The sequence below is a fragment of the Bactrocera oleae genome, chromosome 5 (genome assembly GCF_042242935.1).
Source record: "Bactrocera oleae isolate idBacOlea1 chromosome 5, idBacOlea1, whole genome shotgun sequence".
NCBI classification, from domain to species: Eukaryota; Metazoa; Arthropoda; class Insecta; order Diptera; family Tephritidae; genus Bactrocera; species Bactrocera oleae.
The window spans coordinates 62,532,272-62,557,189 of record NC_091539.1 but is presented as its reverse complement, the minus strand read 5'-3'; the positions used below and the strand labels follow the sequence as shown (position 1 = coordinate 62,557,189).

The 24,918-nt window shown below is 34.7% G+C and overlaps 2 protein-coding genes, 2 long non-coding RNA genes and 1 other non-coding gene across 7 annotated transcripts; 2 read left to right on the top strand and 3 right to left on the bottom strand.

Moving 5' to 3' along the window:
• Positions 1-1,339: 1,339 nt before the first annotated feature.
• Positions 1,340-9,051, bottom strand: LOC106617823 (leukocyte elastase inhibitor). Its single transcript, XM_070109884.1, has 4 exons — positions 8,827-9,051; positions 1,881-2,728; positions 1,667-1,811; positions 1,340-1,606 (listed from the first exon to the last, which is right to left on the bottom strand). Exons 2-4 carry the CDS (start codon positions 2,715-2,717, stop codon positions 1,482-1,484), a joined length of 1,107 nt encoding a protein of 368 aa, XP_069965985.1. The 5' UTR covers positions 2,718-2,728; positions 8,827-9,051; the 3' UTR covers positions 1,340-1,481.
• LOC138857413 (uncharacterized) lies at positions 6,038-8,798 on the bottom strand. The gene is made up of 2 exons (XR_011396484.1): positions 6,923-8,798; positions 6,038-6,858 (listed from the first exon to the last, which is right to left on the bottom strand). It is a non-coding gene; the product is annotated as an uncharacterized lncRNA (long non-coding RNA).
• A 137-nt stretch (positions 9,052-9,188) lies between the features above and the next one.
• Positions 9,189-9,583, top strand: LOC138857393 (uncharacterized). The gene is made up of 2 exons (XR_011396459.1): positions 9,189-9,409; positions 9,466-9,583. It is a non-coding gene; the product is annotated as an uncharacterized lncRNA (long non-coding RNA).
• TRNAS-CGA (transfer RNA serine (anticodon CGA)) lies at positions 9,349-9,430 on the top strand. Its single transcript has one exon. It is a non-coding gene; the product is annotated as a tRNA-Ser (tRNA).
• Positions 9,584-18,398: 8,815 nt separating the features above from the next.
• Positions 18,399-21,699, bottom strand: ben (bendless). Of its 3 annotated transcripts, none has more exons than XM_014235250.3 (2): positions 21,562-21,699; positions 18,399-20,401 (listed from the first exon to the last, which is right to left on the bottom strand). In XM_014235250.3, the coding sequence occupies exon 2, from the start codon at positions 20,259-20,261 to the stop codon at positions 19,806-19,808; it is 456 nt and encodes a 151-aa protein (XP_014090725.1). In that variant the 5' UTR covers positions 20,262-20,401; positions 21,562-21,699; the 3' UTR covers positions 18,399-19,805. The 3 variants fall into 3 exon arrangements, with proteins under 3 accessions (XP_014090725.1, XP_014090723.1, XP_014090724.1); XM_014235248.3 differs by having other exon boundaries at positions 21,532-21,693; XM_014235249.3 differs by lacking the exon at positions 21,562-21,699 and adding an exon at positions 20,636-20,840.
• Between the last annotated feature and the right edge of the window lie 3,219 nt (positions 21,700-24,918).

Here is a 24,918-nt window from a genome sequence, read left to right as displayed (position 1 = left end):
TCAATACTTCTTCAAAACATTAAGTTTAGGTTGAGGTATAACCTTTTCAACTACGACTCCGCATCACTTCAAGTCTAAGTCAGTCCGAGAAATGTAATCTATGGAAGCGAATATCGGTGCTCGCTTTCATGTAGTTTAAGCTTAAGTATTGGATTCACTTTAAGTCTAAAACTTCCTGAAATACTATATCTTTTCCGTCATAACTTCGCCTCGTTCTTCACCAGCATCCCCAGTTTACACATATTTCTATCGGTGTTATATTTTAGTCAGCTTCGTCAGCCCGTAAATAAAACTTATGTAGTGTTTCTTCATTCATAACCACCTAAGTTTTTTTGACCGTACAAACTATAACGCGCCAAACGTTCCACGCTTGTTCTTGGCACCGCAAGACTTGTATTGCCTTGCTCGATTTTCCTACTCAATGCACAGTAATACGAGTGATTCCACATTGTATTTCGAAGCAGCGTTTTGGTATGAGCCAAGATCAAATTATTTATTTAAAGGTAGGAGATATCTCGTCTTATTTAACAGACGCATTCTCGATCCAGAATTTAATCTACAGGGGGAGAATCATTAACACCCACAATCTTATTATTGACGAACAACTTAGAGCGATTTTCACCCGTTTGTCTGATTCTGATTGAGATGGTAACGTAATACAATTTCACACTCAAAAACATTATCGATAAAAATACGTCTAATAATTCTCATAATTCTCTCTTCATAAAGTGTACTTCTTAAGCGCAATGAGCTCAGAAATTTTTTTAAACCTGTCGTTATATAGAAGGTCGGACAACTAGAAATAAGTTTTTAATTAAGTATATGGGATCTTAAAGACCTTCATAGCGCTATGGATCGTCTTATGTTCATCAAATAATTTGACCCAGCTGATCTACTCAGTTTGAAATCATTTCTGAGGCTTGATTCATTTCGTAATCGCTCAGTGTTATAAGAAGCTCGGGCTTGCAACTTAAACTGGAGACAATACAAAAATCTCAAAACAATAGTATCGGAAAAGCCGTCTCAAAAATTACAGTGAAAAAAAATACGAAGCGTAACGAAGTTTTTGTTCTTTTTCTAGTCAAATAAGAAATTAAGTCATTGCTTCTGGGGTTTTTGAAGGATCTGCCGGGGTTATAAAGATGCCAGTTGAATTCTTGCATTTTCAGGAACGATTTTCCGAAAAGGATTTAAATAGCATAAAGATGGCTTTATAAAGAGTGCTTTCACTGTTGGATTTTGGGCAATAGGGGTACTTCAAAATAAGCTCATAGGTCAGGAAATTAATTTATTAACTAATTTTTGAGTTTCATTAAAAGTACAAAATAGGAATATGGTCTTATTTGCTAAAAGGTTATCAATATTAAAAAAAAACATAAATATTTATTAATTATTTTAAAAATCTTAAATATATGGTGCTATATATCGAATACTTTCATTATTAAATCAGTCAAGCAATCAGTGAGTAATAACGTTGCCATTCAACATGGTCGCCGATAGCAGCCATCGAATAATTTCAAGAGGTTTCTATTTTTAATGCAAAAGTAAAAGGGTCTATTTGCATTAAAAGTTTCATCAAAATACACGGGACCATCAATGCAACAAGCTAAAAAGCAATAAAAACAGTTATATAAAATTTATAAAACGAATTTCCCAATGGTCTTACCGGTAGCTGCAGCAGCCTCCGTACCTTCTTCGGTCACATTGATAAAAGCCTCTTGTATGATTTTTGAAACACTAAAATTAGAAGCATGCTCCGCAATCATATTATCGAAGTCTTGGCTGGCTTGGAAAATGCCGCGCACGCCGAACTGAAACAAAAAAATAAATACAAATAATAAAAAAAATCTTAAATTTCATTACAACAAGCGACAGCCAACCTGCGTGAGCAAGCTATGCACATTTATGGTGCAGTTGAATGAGAATTTCGGCAGCTTCACACAGATTTTCCGAAACACCATATGTTCCAGCACTTTCGACAATTTCAGCTGCGAGATAGATACCAAATCGGTCCACGACGACGCTTCAATTGGCATTATCACCAGCATTGACAGATCAGTTTCACGATATGGCAACTCTATTGCGACAGCATTGTGATTTGGCATGTGAGCATAGCGTATGTTCATTGTCTGGCTCATCATTGGCACGAGCACATTCTCGTCACAATTTAAGTGGAAGTATTCTTGTTGCGTGTCGATCGTCTCGAACTGATGCTGCCACTTCGCCTTAAAGTAGATCGCATTCGTCAGCACCGCTTGTGTATTGGCACCCACATCGTGCGAGGATATTATGTCGCGTATGCGTTCGTGCGTGGCATTGCTCACCCACGTATTTATAGTGGCGGCAGCTTGAGCGCGCGCACTGAAATCGACTTCCTGTATGCCGCAGGCGAACTGCTGCTGCAGCGCTTCTATAAATGTTTGCTTTAAACGTGTGCCGTTGTTTATAAATATTCGATTGGCAATCGTTAAAATTCTACCATTCGTGTGGCAATTCGTTTTCATATCCGCCGGCAGCATGTAGCGTGTTCTTAAGGACTCTAAATCATTTGCGGTAATTTCAATCTCAGGCGCATTGGATCTTAAAAAATTGTCCAACTCAAGCGCGCTTTCTCCTTTGATGCCAATGCGCAGCATCGTGAGCATTTCCCATATTAGAAATGGTGATTCAAAAACATTTGCGTTGTCTTCGAGTAACTTGCTGAAGAATATATTCATTTTCAAGGGTGCTGAAGTTATAGAAATTTAGGTATACAAATTAATATATCTCTCAAAATGAAGATTCTTAAATCTATTATCCTTAGCAGTTTTACACTTAGCTTAGAATTATATTCTGAAACCCGAATAAGGTAATAAAGAAGAATTCGCAAGTTACTCCAAATATCGATAGAAACATCTTAATATGCTCTATATGTCAGACAATCATCCGAAGAGACAATAGGATGGTCATGGTCGAATCAAATTATCAATTTAAGCCTGGTTTGATAGGGACTCGCTCTACACCAACACTTCAGTAAATCGATACCAAAGGTAGTGAAACTATACCTATCTAAATATACCAAACTGAGCCCTATATAACTTTTTAGCATGAAGGATTCCACCTCGCCTAGTAAATGAGGCATATCAATATGTGGAACCATTCAGTACACGAAACCTATAATTATTTGAAGAACCAAACAAGGTCTCAACGTTTTCGATGTTTTAAAAATACTAATATTTTTTCGGTTATTTGTGCAGGAAATGTGAGATCTGTGAGATATATGTGGGATAAGGAAAAATTAGGATTTTCTTATTAAATCGACTTATCGGGGAGTACCCCTGCTTCAGCATTTGTAAAATTTTAAATACTGCTCTGATCGTACAGGGATCGGCTGTTCTCCCACATTACAATATCCATGCAGTATTTTTAGCGTTTCTGAAACTCAATTGGGTTTTAATGATTTGAATTCGTTACTGAAATAAAGAAGATATTTTACTTAAAATTGAGGAGTCTATAATACATAAATAAATCGATAAACCTGAACGCCGTTACTCATTCATCCTTCGATCCCTCTACATTATATAATCTATTCATATTTGTATCAATTTACTTCAAATTGCCGAAATTTCTGTATTGCAAGCTCCTAAAAATACCACAAAAACAAAGAGTTCATTGAACTACAAAGCCCAGACCACAAAACGTGCTCCCGTAGGGAAGCACATATAGCTCTAACGCACACAGAACTAAATGTGTCTGTGTCAAATAAACTGCGGGTCGATTTGAAACAAAAAAAAAAAAAATTGCGAAGAAAAAAGGATCAACGAAAGGGCCGGCAACGACGAATGGCAGCGAGAGCGAGTCTCACGGGCCAACAACAAACGGCTGTCTCTAGTTAGCTGACTGGCTGATTTTGTTGTGTCTGGCCGCAGCGGGCGTACAAACTAAAGGCTCACGTACTCGCATATACCAACGCATTACGCACGAAAGGACGATAGGATAAAGAGCCGAGCCGAAAGGTTCTTGACATGGCCAAGCAACATGCATGTACGCATACAAAAACAAAATGTATAGCGTGTATGTGTGTGTTGTTGCTTTGCGCGAGGCAGAAGGATAATGTGCTTGCAAGGCACAGCGTTGTAGGCGGCCAGGCGGCTCAGCTTTTCGGACAGCCAACTTATGTAGACGCTATACTCGTTACTTTATATATAATATTATACATAGATAGCTATATTGAACTGTACACTTCACATAACTGTATTTTGTATTTGTTGGTGGTATATACTTTACATGTACAAATACCTAATGCGTTCAGCTGTCGACCAAAAGGATAATGAACTATCGGAAAACTAAACATATGTGGACGTAGAAATAATATTGAAATTAGTATAACGGTTTGTTGAGGATTATGTCTATGCCATAGTAGCCATAATTTCGAAATTCTTTTAACTTGCACACATATTATTGCAAAATAACAATAAAACGTTGCCTACACTTAGGATTTGTATTTAAAATTGTATCGAAGACGCACACCTAATGTAAAATAGTCTGAAAGCGTGACATTTGAAGGAAATCCTATGTTTTTGGGTTAAATATATGAAGTTAGTTATACTTTTGAAAATATTCCATATCAGAATAGTTTTATATGAAAATATAACAAATGTTTTGTATACATAAATTCTTATCGAAACTTGTCTGAAAAAGAGATTTAAAAAAATTGTCGAACAAAAATGGGAATTTTATTAAAGAAATTTTAAAAAAATTTTAAAATTTGTGTTATACGAAAATTTTTTAATCAAATTTTCAAATTGATTTTATTTGTTATATATTTTGTTAAAGAATTATTTATATTTTTTTGGCTCTTTAATAATACTTAACTAATTTCTAATTTTTTTTTTCTTAGTTCGAAATTTTTTTTTTTAATTATGTGGCAACACTCATTTCATTTTTAACCTAAAAAATATATTTTTTTGTGACTTAAATTAATTCATTACTCTTAAAACAAATTTTTTGTATACTTATTTTTAGATAAAATGCAAAAAGCATTGCCGAGCATTAAATACCGTTCCAAAAAATTGATGTTTTCGATATATTTCCTGATTAAGAGTAGGTACATACATTTATAACCAAACAAATACCTAAAATAAGGTTTCTCTAAAACCGCAATATGTATGATTTACTTGTCGAATCTTTGTATTTTGGAATAAAGTTAAAACTCTTAAGCTAGAGAGTACATTTTCAAAACCTAAACAAGAAATACCGTTAACTTTAGTAACAAAGGTAAAAGTAATATCCTTCACATGTGCACTTTTTATAGTAGCTACATATATGTACGTAAATAACTAAATCTGAAAACGTAGCCGGCCAACGGCAGCAATAAGCTATAGTGGTTCGAACTGAAAACATTTTTCGGAGATTGTAGCGTTGCCTTGGTCAATAATCTGTGCCAAACTTCGGGAAGACACCTTTATTAAAAAAATGGTTTTCCACACAAGGACTTGATTTTGATCGAACAGTTTGAGGAGAAAAGCACGTGCGCTAAATATCAGATCAACTGAGAGACTAGTTTCCGTACTATACATAGACGAATAGACTGCCAGACAGACGAACATGACTAAATCGACTCAGCTCGTCACACTGATTATTTATATTATATTTATATATCCTGTTCGGGTTATAAAAAGGTGGCAACCTTTGTATTTAAAATAGAAAATATAAGTAATAATAAAATATAATAGATTAAAACATCTTAAACAATATGTTTAATATGGTATTTCAACAAGATTTATAAACTATTACTTTATCGTTAGAGTTGCCAAATTATTTGAATACAAATTTTTTTCTTGACACGTAATAATTTGCAAAATACGTTAAACATTCTGAAAGATTAGAAATTTAATTTAAGTTCAAAAGCTCTTGTTGGGTTGCCACCCTTACTATATACAAATTTATTCCCTAAAGTAAACAGTTGAGTATTTAAATGAAATCACTAATTTAAATTAATTAATTTAAAAATAGCTTGCGGTGACAAAATAAGAGCTGCAAGTATTTTTTTCTATACATACATGTACAGAAAGGGCACAATAGACCCTAGGTCGCGTTGCAAATATCATCTAATGTCTATTTTACATACACAAAAACACACATACACTCACATCTACACATGTATACTCCTTATAAAGCTCACGCAGACGAATTTTATCGATCCGAATTACGACGAATGGTTAGACGTCTGCAGCTTGTAAAGGTGCGTGAGTTATTGGGTGCGAAACAAGTAAAATAATTGCTACCAAAAGTGTATATGTCATATATATAAATATGTATGCACCTATATTAAAGTAAATATATGTTTGCATACACACTTATGTACTTGAAAAAGGTTGCGCGTCAGACAGATGCTGCCTTCTACACACACTTCTATAAATAAAAGCTTGACGCACAAATGTTTCCTGCCCAAAATCAGTACTTATGTATATGTATGTATATACCTATGTTTGTATGAGACAGTAAATAGATATTTGGTCGTACATAAAGTAATAATAATGTGCTCTGATATATATTCTTCATACATTATTAGTGTGTTGCATGGAAAGCTATTGCTTGATGTTTTATTTGTACTGACCTAACTCAAGTTTTATTTCACATTTCCTGCGTCGGTAGCTATTGATTTAATCTCTTTCGTATATACGAGTATGAGCTCGTATGTACAATATATATATTTCTTATTATGGGATGGTGCAATAAATTAATTTTGTACTTAACTTAATGTGTGTTGGCTTTAAAAGAAAGCAACTACAAGGTGGATTTTTTCGAAAAGTTCGTGCGTTAGGCAATAAGTTGCACACCATAAGTAGAAAAGGGGACTACAGGTACTCGGAAATTCTACAATTAGTTCAATAAATAAAACGTTGAATCTTATTGTAGAGAACGAATAGCTTGTACTGACTGCTGAACTGGCATTCTCCAATGCAAATTTAGTATAATCCGATTAATAAAACTAGGATTAACAGTATGTGCGATTATTTGGCCTAAACGATGACTTCTTTCATTCTGCCTTCTCTGTAAATAAAGAAGTAGTGTGTAACTACATAGTTAGTAAAGACTAATGAGAAATCAATAACTCTCTTGACAAAAAACCCTCCTCCTGTTTATAAAGTTCTCGTTGGGGAGGTGTGATACATGACCATATGGTTTAAGAAATATAATATTTGAGAGAAAGAAAATAATATAGAGAAATTTTATATTCTAAAAATAATTACTTAGTTTTCTCAAAAAAGACGCAGCCATTAAATGTAAGGCTTTTAAAATGATAACAACATAATCTCAGGCACTGAAATCTAGTCGTTTCGTGGCGATGCAATATTTCTTTCGAAGCAAATGAATCCAAATAGTACAGATATTAGATTAGAAGATGGAAAAAACTTGTATGCATAGTTAGGAAAAGACTTGATCTTACTTACTGAATCGATTTGGTAATGCTTTCGATTGGGTAGAACTATTTTAGGAGGGTTCGTTTTCTTTATTCGATCCGTTAGGCACTAATGGAGAGTTTCTTATCAGTAGATTTTTCGCGTAGTTCGAAAGAACTTTTTTCTCAGGAAAAATACGATTTCGCTGGTAATATAGGTAAAGGTCCCAACCGATGTTAAGGGTTTCGTCTATATAACTAGAAATATGCCCATGCCATGCATGTTGGTTTACGAGATATCTGCACTTTTTAAATCACTAACAATTTGTCAGAATTTCAAAAATTCATAAAGCTTGTGTTTAGTCATAACTGGTATTACAAAAATTAAGGAAATAAGTTGGTTTCAAAGCTCTCAAGCTAAAATCTATTGACAAGAAGTTGACTACCTCGCTTCGGCAGTGGTGCATTCAAGGGCGTTGCAAGAGCGGAGTTTGGGAGAAATATATTTTTTCTGTATGCAAGTTTATGAATTAGGTAAAGAACATAAAATTGTCTAAATATCATGTATGATTTTTTGGCAATCCAGTTTCAAACATAAAGTTGAGTAGATTACCAAGTACGCGTATAGAAGCACTTGGCTTCATTTGGTGAAAACATGTTCGCGGTGTCGTATTCAGTGTCAGTAGCCAAATTTATTATTAGAAGATAACGAATTTTATCTACAATTAGGCAACACTTTACCTATAAAGAGGTAATGTATACGTGAGCATGACTCCATTATGCGCTCAACCATAAATTTGAAATAAATAAAGTTAGCATTTACTTTGAAGATTAATAATTTGATTGGGCAAGGGCTAAACTCATGCCGAATTTAACTCCGAGGTAAAATATATTGACAAAGAGTTATTATACAAAATTTTGCTGCCGAAGCATCCATTTATTTTACGATCAATCGAGTTGAGGGAAATCAATATTTGCAGGAAAAATAGTTTCGGGTAATATATGGACAACTTTCGGCCATTATAGGTACCGAGTCATGCTTTTTATCAAATTTTATTATGATATCTCTATTCTGACAAACCAGTTCGACAGCTAGAAATGAAATGAACTCCTTATAACACATATTTTTGTATGAGAGTTGCCACCTATCAGCAGTTAAATAGGCCAATTTTTGCACGAAAGGCTTTCTATATGATCTCTATCACCAAATTTATCATTGAACAGCTTTAATTTAAGAAATTATCGTGGGTATTACTTTAGTGTATTACAAACCACCGTTAGGTAAACAAAGTTCTTTTACTCTGCGTGACATAAAGTTCCCAAAGTATAACAAATATTAAAAACTAAAACTTAATAGCTTAATCGCCGCGTTTGAGTGACCCTATAGTATGAAGTTTATAAATCAAATAATTGTTTTTCTATATTATTATCTATATACTCACTTTCTATGTGGTTGTTGTAAATGTAAAATTTATAAAGTAATTCTACGAGAATTTGCAACAGTAACTTTTTAATATTGTAAATATTTTTTTTATTTTGTATTTAAATTTTATTCACTAATCTCTTCAGGTACATTTATTTCTTTTGCACATGCCAATAACTCTCACATATTCATACGTAGCACTTCCTATAACGGTAAACTGTAAAAATTGTTTTATTAACCTTACGCGTTGCACTTTAACACAGCACTGAAATTTTCCTATTAAATTCTTTTTAAATTCCACATTGATTTTAAGCTACCTGCTCTTGTCCCACATTTGGGTCTTTATCTATGAAATATTTCGTAAATAACGTCGACACATTCGTCTTTTTAATTAAGCAACTTTTAATGTTGTTGACAAATTTTTGCACTTATCAACATGCTTAAGATAAGAGCTCCTTTTATCTATTTGCAATGTTTCGTTGTTATGCGATAGATAAGCGAGTGGTGGTGGTGTGTGTAAATTGGCAGTGAATGGCGCGCAGCAGTCGTGGCCGAGTGGTTAAGGCGTCTGACTCGAAATCAGATTCCCTCTGGGAGCGTAGGTTCGAATCCTACCGGCTGCGATGCCACTATTTTTCATTCTTATTCTACCTTTTAGTACCATATGTCAATGCGTATAGAAATGTGTCATGCTGTTCCGTTATCGCAAACGCTCTTAATCACTATCTAGCGTAGGTGAGATATGTAGAGAAGATAACAATTTTTAATTTTTTTTTTGTTTTTACATTTCACTTTCATTATATTTCTGGTGATGGACTTATACATGTGTTATCGTTAAAATTTGGTCGAATGAAAAATATTTGCAATAAAAAAATAAACACGTTTCTATACTCTCGCAACATGTTGCTAAAGAGTATAATACTTTTGTTCACCTAACGAGTGGAAATCCGGGCAACTGTCTGTCCGTGTGTGTACTTGACCGATTTCAACTAAATATGGTGTATGAGAAATCGGTTGACAGACACGCCTACTTCTTATATAACAAACTAGTAAACTCCATCTGATTTTTTCAGTTTACAGTATACAAATCAAACACCAATGAATAATCAATCTGTGAGATCTAGTATTAAATTTTAGGGAGAATATTTTTATGATGATAACAGTCCTTGTGCCAAAAATGGGTAAAATCGGGTCAATAATTTCCTTAGCCCTCATATACTTATTGTTTATAGCTTTGAACTTCCATTTGGTGAAAAACTTTGACCTTTTATATTAATGAAATACAGAAGCAATCTCTTTTAATAACGGTCTATATTCTTGCCTAAAATGGATGAAACCGGAGGAACACTCCTCATAGTTTAATATAATATTATATAAGGTTTTCCAACACCTGAATGTATTTCCGCGGCTTTAATACTTGTAAATTTTGTGAGCATTAAATGTTCGGTTACACCCGAACTTATCCCGTTCTTACTTGTTATTTCTGTTATCAATATTTTTGATATATTGATACATCGAACGACACATTTCAGGTTATTAACCAAACCTTTCATGGTGGCAGCAAATGGAATGAATCATCTTGGCCAAGGAAGGTGTATTTTTCCCCAAATTTTTGGTCAACGTGGTTTTTTCTGACTGCTTAACGATTGACTCACTATGGTCGGTAGCAGAAGTTTCGGTTTTCGGAAGCAAGATACGGCAGCACATACTACATCGGTATTTGTCGGATGGATTTATTGCCATCTGATCAAATTTGACACGGACTGGTCTACTCAAACTGGGCGTGCAAAACAAGAGAGTACTGTCCTAGATTGGTATAATCTTTTTTTTACATTTGAGTTTTATAGCTGTTTATTTATGACTAAGGCAAGCTTTTTGACGTCTGCATAACGCTTTCCTTTCATCGGCAAATGAATTTTTCCGAAAAGGTAGAAGTCGCACGGTGCCATATCAGGTGAATACGGGGAGTGGTTGATTGTTAAAATGTGATTTTTGGTCAAATAATCGGCCACAAGCGTCGATCGATGAGACGGCGCATAATCGTGCAACAAACGCCAACTTCCATCTTTGCGATATTCGGGCCGAACACGTCGAGTACGGCGCACCAAACGCTTCAAAACTCCCAGGTAGAATACCGCATTAACGTTTTGGCCGGGTGGAACAAATTCTTTGTGGACAATACAAAACATATCAGCATTGTCTTCACTTTTGACTTCTCTAGGCGCGCTTTTGGGGTTTCGAGTAAAAGTTTTACCAAGTTTAAAACAAAACTTAATGTTGGCTGTTTGTTCTATGCTCATTTTCCGACCGACACTACAAATGTAATGTCACATATAGCGCGATGACTTCACTTTCAATAGATGAAATGTTATGAATTTTTACTGGAAGTCGATAAAGGATAGCAGATTCTAACGCACTAGTCGACATATAGATGGCGCCAATAGAGTTTACTTTGTTACTTTTTTACTGTTTACTTTGGAACACACCTTGTAAAAGCAGTGCTTGAAGACCATCTTGTTGATATCAAAGAGATATCAGAAGAACTCAACACCACTTATGGATCGACTCAACCATTTTGGTTAACGTTTTGGTTATGAAACATTTAAATGCCAGACTCATACCAAACGACCTGATGACCTGAATCTTTTGTCAAAACGACGTCGAGTAGAAGTTGGTTGACAACGTAGCTGAGAACCCTACATTCAGCAAACGCATTATTACTGGTGGCAAGGCGTAGGTTTATGAATTTTCCAGCAATCCAGCGATTCACGCTGCAAAAATCAGTCGAAACCCAATCAAACCAAAACTCGCTAAAGGCACTGAAGTCCATCCCAGCCGAGTCCTACGATATAACAAGTATGGAAAGTTAGATTAAGCGTTTGCGTGCTTGTATTGGCTCATATAGCGCCCTTTTGAAGGCGATAATAAAGATTCATAATAAAATACTTGAAAATATTGCTTGTTTTATTTGTCAGTCCGGAAAAAATTTTATCAAATGCACATTTACTCAAATCTGAAAGTTTTACTTTAACTAATGCCAGAATTTCTAGTTTTAGTGAGCGACATGACTAGTTGAAGCAACTAAATAGAGTACACCGACCCGGGGCTAAGCGCTAGACGTAGAATGTCCTTCAAAGAACACAAAATAATATTATAAGTTACAACAAAGTAGCCCTCAGTATCCTAGAATGTTAGCAGTGCGCCTATTTTTATGTATGTATGTATGTATATAGTGCCAAGATGGAAGATAGGGCCCTAACACACAAATTATAATCAGATTTATTTATTGTTAGAAAAACTTTTTGCGCTTATGCTCGGACTTTACGCTTTCATGTGTTGGCTGCTCTCCCGCGCCCTCGACTTTCTTGAGAAAGTCGTCTAATAAACAGCTGAACAAATGTAATCCTAACTGGTAATTAGAAAGTCGTTAACCTTTGTTTAGTTACGTGAGTTCTTGGACCACTTTGCCCGAGAAAAGATGAAAGTCGATATCTTAGCTACTAAAACGAGGTTTGTCAGTCTCGATGAGCCTGCAATGGCTGAAGTGGATTTCAGAAGGATAGAACTGAAAGTTTTATTTTCCAAAAAGTGGTTCTGAGAGCAATAAGTTTCGACTGATCTACTCACTTGTTTACAAATATGTCTGTATATATATCTCTTTGTACGAGGAAATTTATGGATTAAATTTTTTAAATTTTTTTCTGTTTTGTTTGTTCAACTTTCCGAGACAACAATCTAAGACTTAAGTGAAAAATAAATTTTGACGCATTCTTTAGTGCGCTGTAACCAATTTCAGCTTATTATACTGTTTAGGAATTGAGGAAGGCCTCATCATACATTCACACATTGGACTTCACAATTTTTGGTTGCAAGCAACAAAAAAAAAACAGAATGAAGACAATGTAATGAGCAAACGCAAACCGATTCGCAATGCACATGCATATACATACCTACAATGTGATAATATATATTTATGTGTATGTATGTATGTGTCCAGTTGTGTATGGCCGATGCCGCATTTATATTGCAATTAGCAGCAGACAGCAAATGAAACAAAAGACTCAAGCGAAGAACGCGCCAAAATTGCAAGACAAACATACATTATATACAAGCAGATATACATATATAAATTTATATACATATATAAATATACATACGTATGTTTATATACACACACATATGTATAAAAGTAGCAGCACAGCAACATTTCCATTGCGTTTGCATGTTGCTGCCTCCGCTGCTGCCAAGCTGAGACCGTAACAATTGCAAATTAACAAAATGTAACTGTCTGGCAATTCGCACACACACACACACACATACATACACTAACACTCATACACACAAGCATGATAGCAAGCAATCTGCACACGCTTGGCAACATGCAACAGCCGTGTTGCATCAAAAGCTGCAGCTACAAATAAAATGCAATTAATAATAAAGAAAGAAGCAGCATACAGTTGTGTTTGTTGTTGTTGTTGTTGGCATTATTGTTGCCGCAGCTAAAATAGGCAATATTGAACTGCTTTGATGTATGTTTGCTGTAACTGCTTTTCATGTTGCATTTTGCGTCAATTGTTGTAGCTGTTGGTCATGTAGTTGTTGTTGTTGTTGCTGCAATTTTTGTGCTTTTGTTGCTAGCAATCAAAGCTGTCGAACAGAGCAGATTTACTGCTAGACATGCATATGTAGATGTAGCTGCATTTTAATTTCAAACCAATGCATAATTGCGCAACAACAACAACAACAGCAATATTGACAACAACAACAACAACAATAGCAATATTTGCCATAGACAATTGCTAGTTGTGGCCACAAGCGTGATTGCCACTGCCACTGTCATGGCCGCCGCCGCCAGTGGCAAAGCCGATAGCAACAACAACAACAAATACGCAAAGTACAATACAACTCAAATTAATTACCTACAACTAATTACTGCATAATATGCTAATTAGTCGTTGTAGGCAGGCAGGCAAGCGCGCAAAATACATTTGCATGTACTTGTATGTATGTATGTGTGTGTGTATGTGTACATTGTATTTGCTGTTTATGATATGCAATTTAAGCCGTGATTATGATGCATTTTTTCATGTCGATTGTATTAAGGCGCAAGCGTTTTCCAATGCGTTGCTGCAAATGCATTGATGCAAACAATCACACATACATACAGACATACGGACAAGTAGACAGGAGCGTATGTAAAAATGAGTTTTGGAGGGTACATACTTTTTCTTGAGCATATAGGAAGTAAAGATACTGCCCTCAAATTAACCATTCTCCTTTTGAACTTCTCAAAAAATATTTTTATGAATTCCATCCACTGAAAAGCAATCCCAGAAGTTTTGTTCCAATTCCCAATCAGAAAAAAACTACAACACAGTTTCTCTACTCACAGACCCACGATGCATTTCAGTTTTTATTGAATTAGTGCTCTTGGCATGTAAAAGTCGAAAGAGTAACTTTAAAAGCTTGTTGAATCCACTGTCTGGTTACAAGTTTATATATTCGTGTGCTCATGAACTCAAAAAAAAACCTGTTATGTTGTTGTAGCGGCCGAATTCTGCCGAGTTGACAGGCCTTGGCCGGTTACGTAAGCCCGACTGTCGTAGGAACGGAAAACCCGTTATATACTTACATAACTAAGCCGTGATCTACACCTCCTTCATATAACTTTTTACGGACAGCAGATAGAGAGAAAAAATTGTCCGTTTCAGTGTTCTTCCAATCTTGGTGTTTCCTCGCTTCACATAAGTTCCAAAAGCTGGTTCGCATATTCGACTCGTAAACTAGATCGAGTTCTGAACGGAGCCTGTATCGCTCTAGATGTACTTGTGACCGGAAAATAGAAAGCCCACTCACTTTGTGGACTCTTACGTCTGACTTGGTGTCTATAACATCAACAAAAAACTTATCATAATTTTATCTAAGCATGTTAATTCCAGTAATCGACTTCTATATACCCGTCACGTTATTAATAGCTAGTATTTTCAAAAATTTATTACGAGACTCCGAAACGTTGAGCCAGAAGCTTACATTACCGCTGAAGAGTGTCACTGCGACTTAGCTTGGCTCGTTTTAACAATCGCCGGATTTTTGGAAGAGTCGTCTTTAAAATGATTACAGCGAGAATGGAACTAGATCAGTCGAAAAAAAAACTATACATAAATGAACCATCTCATGATCATTCATTCACAAGGACTTCTTAAGCCCAACAAGAAGCTCAAATCTCGAATGCAGCTGCCATTGTGGAAGATATACATTGAAATCATAGAGATACTTCGAAGAACTAGGGTCAAAATAATCAGGTAAAAAAAAACCAATACTTGCGTTTTTTGAAAAGTGCACATATCTAATATTGATCCTCCTTTAAAAATGAATGTATAGACTTGTATAGACACTTCACTTGAAAAAAAATATATACTTTTACCTGTACATTTATCAATAAAATGATTAGCATGCACCTAATACCTTGTAGTACAAGCAATTTGCGTTAATTTAATTTAGTATTTATATTATTTCATTTTTCATTGCATATGCAAGGTGTTACGCCTATTTCTCTCATGCATACCAACAATAAGCGCACTACTTTGCCGCTTACTGTCTCTCACGCGATGTGCGACTAATGTGTATATGATGTTAGAAATGATGCGATTCGATCGGCATTCTCGTCTTAGTTTTTATTTATTTAAAAAGGGACGTCTAACCTAACCTCTTGTAGAGAAACCAAATTACTATCAGGCACTCACTCCTGTGTCCAATCCGACATACGGTTGTGAAGTTTGGCCAATGAAGGCGATTGACGCGAACCATATAGCAATTTTCGAAGTGAAAATACTGAGAAAAATATATGATCCAATCAGATTGAAAGCTGACGCATATCGTATTTGATACAATTCTGAGCTTGAACCCTTTATATTTGGTTCCAATAATACTAATACTGGAGCTGTTCGCTTCCAGATACTTGCTGCATAACGATTCAAATTTAAAACTAATAAATCCTATAATCATAAAATATCAGTTTTAAATATATTCCCGCAAAAACTAACTAATCTATAGGCTTATCAGTGCGGTTGTTATGATATACACACAAAAAATTGCAGTTTTCAATACAAAAATAAAAACACCTTTCACTAACAACGCACACGTGATAGTACAAGTATGACGAACTGACACCAATTTTGTAACATACTCGTAACACAGTAATTTACTTTTTTCACCGATTGCCATTTAACTAAAATGTTTGAAGAAAACTGGGCTCACTATTATACTGTGGTTGTTGTTGTAAAACATTTTTGTTGTTGTAAAACAATCGTTACATATAATAATCATGGAATGGTATGTTTTCCTTCTGCATTTTTTCAGTGAAAACTATAAAATTTTTCGTTAAAAACTGAATTCTATTACACTTGGCAAGCTCTTGATGATTTATGCTCTTATCTTATCTAGTTATGAATAATGCACATAACCATACAATGTGTATATAAGTGCTCATTCAGTAAAATAACAAAAAAAAAAATTGTATATTGTCACTGAAACCAACAAACACAAGAAACTCTTAGTACACAGTTTGAAATCTTTATTGCAATAACACAAACACAAAAAAAACACAAAAAAATCTAAATGATAAAATAAATTATTATAATTTTTTTATTAATTTTAATTTAATTTATTCTAATTTATTTTTCATTCAGATTTTTTCTTATTTCTTGCGTTTAATTTAATTTTAAATAGTAATTTAATTTTTCATTATACTATATTTATATTTTACATTCCATTCTTTATATTATACATTCCAGGTTTTATCAATAAAAGAATATTTAAGTGATCAGCATGTCCGTCTGTCTATATATAAGCGAAGTAGTCTCGCAGTTTTTGAGATATTGATCTGAAATTTTGCACATGTTCTTTTCTCCCCAAGAAGCTGCTTATACGTCGGGACGTCGATATCGCAGGACTAAAGGATATAGCTGTCATACAAACTGAGCGGTCAAAAACAAATTCTTGCGTGGAATCTTTTATATTTGTGAAGGGTATTATAGCTATGGTGCAAACGAAGTTAACGTTTTTTAAATCGCGTTATCTTATATTTGAATTAATACTTCACACATTTATTTTATTCGCAAACTGATTAGACATTACTGAAATTGACACTAAAATATCTGAATACCTTAAATAATTTAAGAAATTACGAACATAACTTCCTCTAACAAACATGTGTATGTATGTACATATGTATGTGTGCAGATAAATCATTTAATTTTTCTTAAGCATTTCATCCTTATTGTTAATAATTTTCCCCAATATTTTTCATACCGATATTTAGTACTTACAACCCCTTCCTTATGCCCTTATTTGTCACACAAGAAAAATATGTTTTTCTTTCCATTTGCCTTGCTATCCATAAATCAAAGTGAAAATCCTGTTGCCCGTGCCGCATTGGACTTAATTTGACACCTATGAGTGCAATTATCCAACTTCACGGCGTTACTCCATGCGCCACCGTCCAATGCAAGTAGCATATACATATGTATTTACGTGTATGTATGCACCTCTCTGTGTACCGCTGGCAACGACACATTTTTTATTGTTGATCATCAGCGATAAATTTTACCGTAAATCGCCCGAAATAAGGTGACAAGCTGTAATAATTCTTTGCCACCCAAAGCAACACCACTATTACAACAAAAACAACATCAAAAGGACCAGTTGCAAAGGCAGCACGTATCCCCAACAATGGAACTTTCGCAGTTAAGCGACTCACAACCAAAAAGGGCCAATTAACAATAACGAAATGCGTGGCGTTGCGCCCACGAAGAATCCATTCTTATGTGTGTACATACATACATACATGCATGGCTGCCAACAACACAGTTATTGGTAAGCTTACGACGAAGTTGGTCCATCACCGCTTGCGCCTGTTGCTGCAGAGAGAAAAAATCTCCACACACACGTACGAGCCACTACACCAAAAGCAGCAACAATAGCAACCAACGGCAACAACAATAAGCGATCAAAATGTACAATGGCAAAATAGTAGCGATTATCGTGGATATATAAATCACTTTCGGCACATTTGGCCGCCAGCGGCGCTTTTTTCAATATTCGTTGGCCAGTTGGACGACAAGTTCGGGAAGAGTTTGGTATGAATGTGGCCCCACACTTTTCGTGAAAAAATGTGTTACATATGAAAAGCTGGAGTAGAAATGGTTTGAGGAAGTAGCATGTATTGAAAATTCGAAAGACAATGCAGGCTAAAAGTACTTAGCTAAATGCTGTTATAAATAATATTTGTGCAACTTTGGTGTCTGGCGGCGTTTTATGCAGCAGCCAAATGCCATAAATGCCGAGAAATGAAGCATGATTTCGTTAATATTATTTAAGCATCTGCCTGCTTTCACAAACTACAAAGAAAATAGTAAAATATTTACCATACATCTTTTGGTGTGTGTTTGAGGGTATTTAAAGTGCGGCACAATTTTGCGATGACCCTTGGAACATGCCACCAACAAAGTAATAGCAAATTTAGTGTATAATATAATACTTATCCGTATAGGGTATTCCAAATTTTTATTCTTGGTAATTAAAAGTCACATATTTTTTATCTTACAATTCAGGTTTCGCGTTTATTTCAACTAATTCTTTAAGAAATAAAAAAAAATTATGCAGATTCTTAATGTTTCATATATTTTACTTTATAAAGGTATTTTTGCTTTACACACAAACAAATAGAAAATGTAGCAAGCCATGCAGCGCTGCTGTCAAAGGTTTTTCACATTGACGTTTGCTTTCACCTTGACTTTTATGCAGCGTATATGAAATGCTACTAAAATTTAAAAATACCTATTATGAATTTTTTTAAATAATGCTAATAATTATAAGGAAACATATAAGCATACAAAATTAAAAGTAACATCAGTGTGTGTGTGTTTTTTTTTTGAAGTGCAAACTCTAATGATTAATCGAATTTCATTGTTCATTAAATATTAATAGCAACTTCCTTAAAGCAGAATATCTACAACGTCAACATGCGGCGTGCTTACATGTAGATACATAGTATGTATAAGAGTGGCTTAGAATTTAAAATGCAAAATAAGAATACAATTGATATATGAATAGACGGCTAAACGTAATATTGTTAGCGCAACTAAAAGAAAATGTGAATAAATAGCACACAGCGCCCTAGCTAACGAGCGCGCACAACGACGTGCAACACTTTTATCCACATATATATATTATATATGTATATACGTGGACGAAAGTCAGTAGCAAGCGGCAACCGGCATTTCGTTGAAAAGTTGTGTTGCGCTCTTTACTCAACCGCTCATCTTAGCAGCCAAATGTAGACCGTATAAAAGTTGGAATCAAAAATTGCATAGTTATTGTTGTTGTTGTTGCATCTTCTTACAAGTGATTTAGCATTTAGTTTTTATACTCTATTTAAACTATTATCATATCATTTAGCTTGTATTAAAGTGTGTAGTAAGAGTATACATATATATATTTATATTTTATTGCATGTACTAATAGAAATTCTTTTTATTTCATTATAATTATTTTTTTTTGCATTATCAATAACTTTATTACTGTTTTGTATTTCATTTATTATACTCATTTGTTTGTTGTAGTGTTTTTGTTTTGCTTGGTAGAGTTTTATTTTTAAAAACATTCAAGACGTCAGCATCTCAATATATTAACGTGTATAGTGTTTTAAAAATATTAACAGCATACCGGAGATAAGTTGTTCTTCTTTAGCCAGTTAGCAATTATTTTACGCAATATTATTACTCTACTTAATTGTTATTACATAATTCCATTTCTTGATTCACGCACATTACAACTACTCCATGCCCCCCCCACCCCATCACTTGTTTACCAATTAAAAGCCGTTGTATTCACGTGTTGTTCCCATGGTATGCCCAATTCCCCCGCCACACTCCATGCAGCTCCACCGCCCGCTTTCATCGTCGTACGTTTTCTGCTGCAAACACTTCACTTTGCACTTCAGTCTTCGACGGCATATTTCTGAGTCCATTCACGTGCATTCTTGATGGCCTCAGCCTCGTTCACCTTCCACAATTCTGCGACATCATTTGCTAGTGGATCATCGGGATTGGGTGCACTTAATAGCGCCTGAATTGAAAGCAAAATTGTACGAATTTGCAATGCTGGACTCCACTTATCCTTGAGTACATCCAAGCAAATGCGTCCCAAGCGATCAATATTCGGATGATAGATTTTGGTAATGAATCGTACTTTTGGCGCTGACATTGGATAATCTTCGGGCAAGAATAATTCCAATTTAAAAACGCCACCTTCGAAAGGTGAATCATTTGGACCCGTTACGATAACATGAAAGTAGCGCGCATTGTTCTCATCAGGAATGGCATTAATTCCGGGCACAGGCTCCTGCATCAAGCGCTGAGTTTCCTTAATGATACGACGTGGTAAGCTGGACATGTTTACAGTTTGTGTGTTATCTATTTACTTTAGTGTACACTTGGTCCGTTACAATAATTTTTTTTAGTTTACGATATTTTAGAGCCTTTCCTGTTTCGCTACTGTTCGCTAGGGAACGATGCACATGTGAAAGGGGAACGCTATAAATATATAACAGAACAAAAACCATGAGAAAAATTAAATGAATTCATTTCGAAAAATATTGATTCTTCTCATAATAGAAAAAGCTAAAATCGAGCCAACATTATTACAAACAAGAAAAAAAGTTAGCTTAGTGTAACCGTCTATGGAAGAACTATATCCTACCGTGGTCAGATATTGATAGTTCCTACAAATCAGAAGCATAAAACGGGAAGACTAGTTCACGTACTTACATATATACAACGGAACGACCGCTAAATCGACTCAGCTCGTCACAGTGATCACTTATATATGTAGTTTATAGGGTCTCTGACGTCTCTTTGTTTGTTTGTAACACCCAGAACTTCGTGACAAAATATCAATTAGATGGATGTAAAATCAACATCGAATAGTGTTAATTTGGGGACATTGCGTATGTATAAATATGTCAAGGCGTTGGTGAAAGCTCAACTCTGCTGTTTTTCTTAAACAAAGGAAACAAAGAAAAGATTGGATATGTGCTACGCATGGTAGAGTTTGACGTAAACGTCATACATGTTCATATTTATATACATATAAATATGCCCGTAAAAAAGTTGAACACTTCTGACCATAGCGTGTGCTAATCATCGATCAACACTTGCGCCCCCAAAACAGATTTATTGATTTCTTGGCAGGCTTGCACTCAAAACAAAATTACGTGCTTCTCGAACCTACCACTGAATGGACCCCCACACGCTCTTCATACGTATGCACATAGATTTATATATGCATGTACGTACTGTGAATGCCAAGCCGAAAAGGCGCACGTACCCACTTGTCTAATTTTACGTTTTGGAAAATCAATAAACGAACAGCATAACTCATAGTAAATAGATAATGCTATTATAATAGGAAATTTAAAAAGAGTATAGTAAACTAGCAAATATATTTTTTTCTTTTAAATTACAAAACTGCTGAAGTTGTGAAAATTTTCTAAGTACATAGCTAAAAAACACCGACTGAAGTACAAAACGAATACCACAACCACGAGACACCGATGAACTTGCAAATTTATCCATTCACTATCACGCAATTATCTGTATTAGTATACAACTTTTACTACTATTTTGTTTACTAAATGATAGAGCGTAGATTGTTTAACACTCACCACTATTTTTTATGGATTATTATTGCTTACTTTTCGTGAGTAATAATTGAAAACAAACAATTAGAAATTTCACGACAAACGCACTTAAAAAAATTTTCTGACAAATTATTCAAACTGACAGTGCTGCAGCATAGGGACAAGCACATGGGTAGAAGAGAGCGCGCACGACAAAATCTTTAATATGGCGAAAACGCACAGTATTTGTGGATAAGAGCAGGAACGCAGTAGTAAGCATGGAAAGCGCTGACATAAGGAAAGGTCTTGTAGTTTTCACAACAGCGAGCTTTGTGTTGTGTGTCGCAGCTGCATGGTTGTAACGCAGAAAAACACAATAAAATCAACAATACAGCTATATTTATTCAAAATATTTATGATAAGCTTATAATAATTTTTATAAATAAATAGTTTTAAATATATCACATAAGTATTTTCTTTATTTTATTTCCAACTAATCAATATTTTGAATATTGTGGTTTACAGCTAGTATAGTATAGCTAACGGTTTCACAAACTTAACGGACTCCACCATTTTGAAAAAATTGCAGATTTTACTTCACAGTAAGTTCTTCCGCTTGGAAATCTGTAAAACCTTTTATAAATGGCATATACAGTAGCATATAGTTTAAAAAGCGTTTACATGTATAACATGGTGGAGATAAAAGTGATATATAACACATATAATGTTATTGTGGATGGTGGAAAGTTTGAAATTATAGTTTAACATTGTGACATAGTGAATGTGTGCCGGAAATAGTTTCCATAGGTTTTATGGTTAAATATTAAGTGAATTTATTGGATGGGTAGTGATTTAAGATCCATATTATAAATAGGAGTGTTTCATGTTGTTTTGCTTTTGAAAGTTGTTGTAATAATGTGGAAATATAAAACCGCTATTGGTGAAACGCTGTTGCTGCCGCAGCAAATTCGTGTTGCGGCTTCAGATGCTAGCCGGAAGTGCATATTTGACGACAACTATAAAAGGATATGGGAAGAGAAGTGCGACAAAACGGAAAATGGTTATTCGGCATGGTGAGCATAGAAAATACATATCTGAATATCAGATTATAGCAGATAAATAGTGCTTGCTTATGAAATACTAATCTACAAGTAAGATGAGGTTTTACTTAAGAGTCTCAGAGACTTTGGTACCTTTATGTAAATTTCCTTTATATCAACATTTAAAAGTTGCTATGATGTGTTTAATAATTCTTAATTTGAGTAACATTGGCGTAATATTGGTTGTGGCACCATATATAATATAAAAAGTATACATATATGTTAATTAAAGAGTTGAGCTTGTTGATTCTTGGTATTTATGTAAAGTTACATATACATAATTATGAGAGAACCCATCTGGTAACACACTTAAGCATCCAGCATACATGAATTGAAGACAATTAGCTTCCAAAAGTTCTAAATCTTAATCTTATTTGTTATTTCAAAGATCTTTTGTAAAATAATAAAAATAAAATACACCAAGTTCAGCTATTCAAATAGTATCGGGAAATCAGTAATTGAATCCATACAAGAAATCACTTCTTTTGCAGTTTATTAAATGGAGTTGAATGTTTTAGGCAGACGAATTTTTGACACGCATTTATATTCATATTAAAATCTTATGTTTTGTATTGCAAAAATTGAACAGTACTTACTAACATGCAAAAAACTAGCGAAACAAACTCCTTCCGGTGGTGTATACTTTTTAAAAACAACGAATATTATCTTATATACGATGAGGGGTAAGAGTAAGCTTTCAAGAAAAGCTAGGTTATGGAAAAGCAAAATAATGTATGCGTGAAAATAGTTCAATATTTCCTAGCTGTTTAAGACTTACTAAGAGCTTATCAATCTATCTATAATCACTTAAAACAAAAATAGCAATAATATTTTCCTCTCTTACTCTTGTTTGCGATCTTTCGGTCGAACTGTCCAATTATTGTACTAAACATACACACGCACATTTGCTTGTTAAATGGAGTATTCATAGTCAGTTGGCAAACTTGTGGTTTATTTGACGAATTTATTCGCTAAAACAACACAGCGTCCAGTGTTGGTAGATGCAATAATAACAATAACCACAGCGTTATGTGACCAAAAGTGCAAGCGAAACTATGGACTTATCTATTTAAGTGCATATATACAAGTACATAGATATACATATAAATACGGGCACCAAAAGCATACCGTATCTACCAGCCTTACATGTCTCTCGCTAGCCTTTCTACTATACATATAGTACATACATATGTATATACAATATTTAGATACTTATGTATGCACTTTACTATTCCCATATGTGCTCGCAAATGCTACTACGTCCATACTTATTTACAGCATATTTAGTTGTTGTGGCTCTCGCTTGCACCAACGCAATGCAGCCGCCGCGTATCGCATCTGTGTAAATAGCAATAAAAACAACAAAACAACACAAACAACAAGCAATATAGGCCGTCAACTGTGTCCAAACACATATGAAGGCATATGTGTATATATTTGTTTGTGTGTACATGCATCCGCATATAATTGCCTGGCAGAGTGAAGAGAGAGGAGTACGTCGTCGATGAAACAAAAATAGTGCAGAAAAAATGCATTGCATTCTCTTGCTGCTTGTCCATAAAGACAAATACAACAAATACACACGTGTGTACATATGTACGTATGCAGGTGTGCGTAGATATGCACGTTGCGTGTGTGTTAGTTGGCAATGCTGTTTGTATGCATGAGACTATAGCTATGGCTATGAATATGGCTTTAGGCCGGGGCGCCATAAACCCAGCCTACTTTTATTATGTGCATTACGTGCGCGTTGCTGTTGTTGCTTTTATTGTAAGTCGTATGCGTTGCCAGCAATAGGCCGCACGAAGGTGGCGGCTGCGATAGGCACACACTGGCACAGGCAGCGGCAGGGTGTGTAAATGCTGGAAAGCATGCAATCGAGTTGTTGTTGTGCGTTTGTGTATTTGTATTGTTTGTTTTGTTGGTGCGTCATGTAACATGTCGTCTGTGTGTGGGGTGGCTGTCTGTATGCGTTGTCCAGGCGTTTGCACGAATGAAAGGGATAGCATGCAGTTGTGTTGCTGAAACATGTTGCTAATCAACATTTTGACCACCAAACATGATTATCGAAAGTTTTAATATCAGTTAATTGTGTTATGGTGTTTGTTTTAAATATATAAGTGAATAAATGTGTAATTTATTAAATTATATTAACATTTACACTAATCAAATGTCTAAGTTAAGTTTGAAAGTATTTTAAAGTTGATATATGTACATATAAGTTGTAATTTTAAAACTGGGAATAATTTCAGCAGTTACGGTTTGGAAAATATTATTTTTATTATACTACAATTTTTAAGGCATAATAGTTATATTACAGCGAACCAGTTTT

Excerpts from the sequence above, each read along its gene's own strand:
- ben (XM_014235250.3), bottom strand. The coding sequence starts at position 20,261 with ATGTCCAGCTTACCACGTCGTATCATTAAGGAAACTCAGCGCTTGATG.
- LOC106617823 (XM_070109884.1), bottom strand. The coding sequence starts at position 2,717 with ATGAATATATTCTTCAGCAAGTTACTCGAAGACAACGCAAATGTTTTT. Across the intron at positions 1,812-1,880 it reads TGCATAGCTTGCTCACGCAG|TTCGGCGTGCGCGGCATTTT; the intron begins GTTGGCTGTCGC and ends TTTTTGTTTCAG. Across the intron at positions 1,607-1,666 it reads GGAGGCTGCTGCAGCTACCG|CTTGTTGCATTGATGGTCCC; the intron begins GTAAGACCATTG and ends ATTGCTTTTTAG.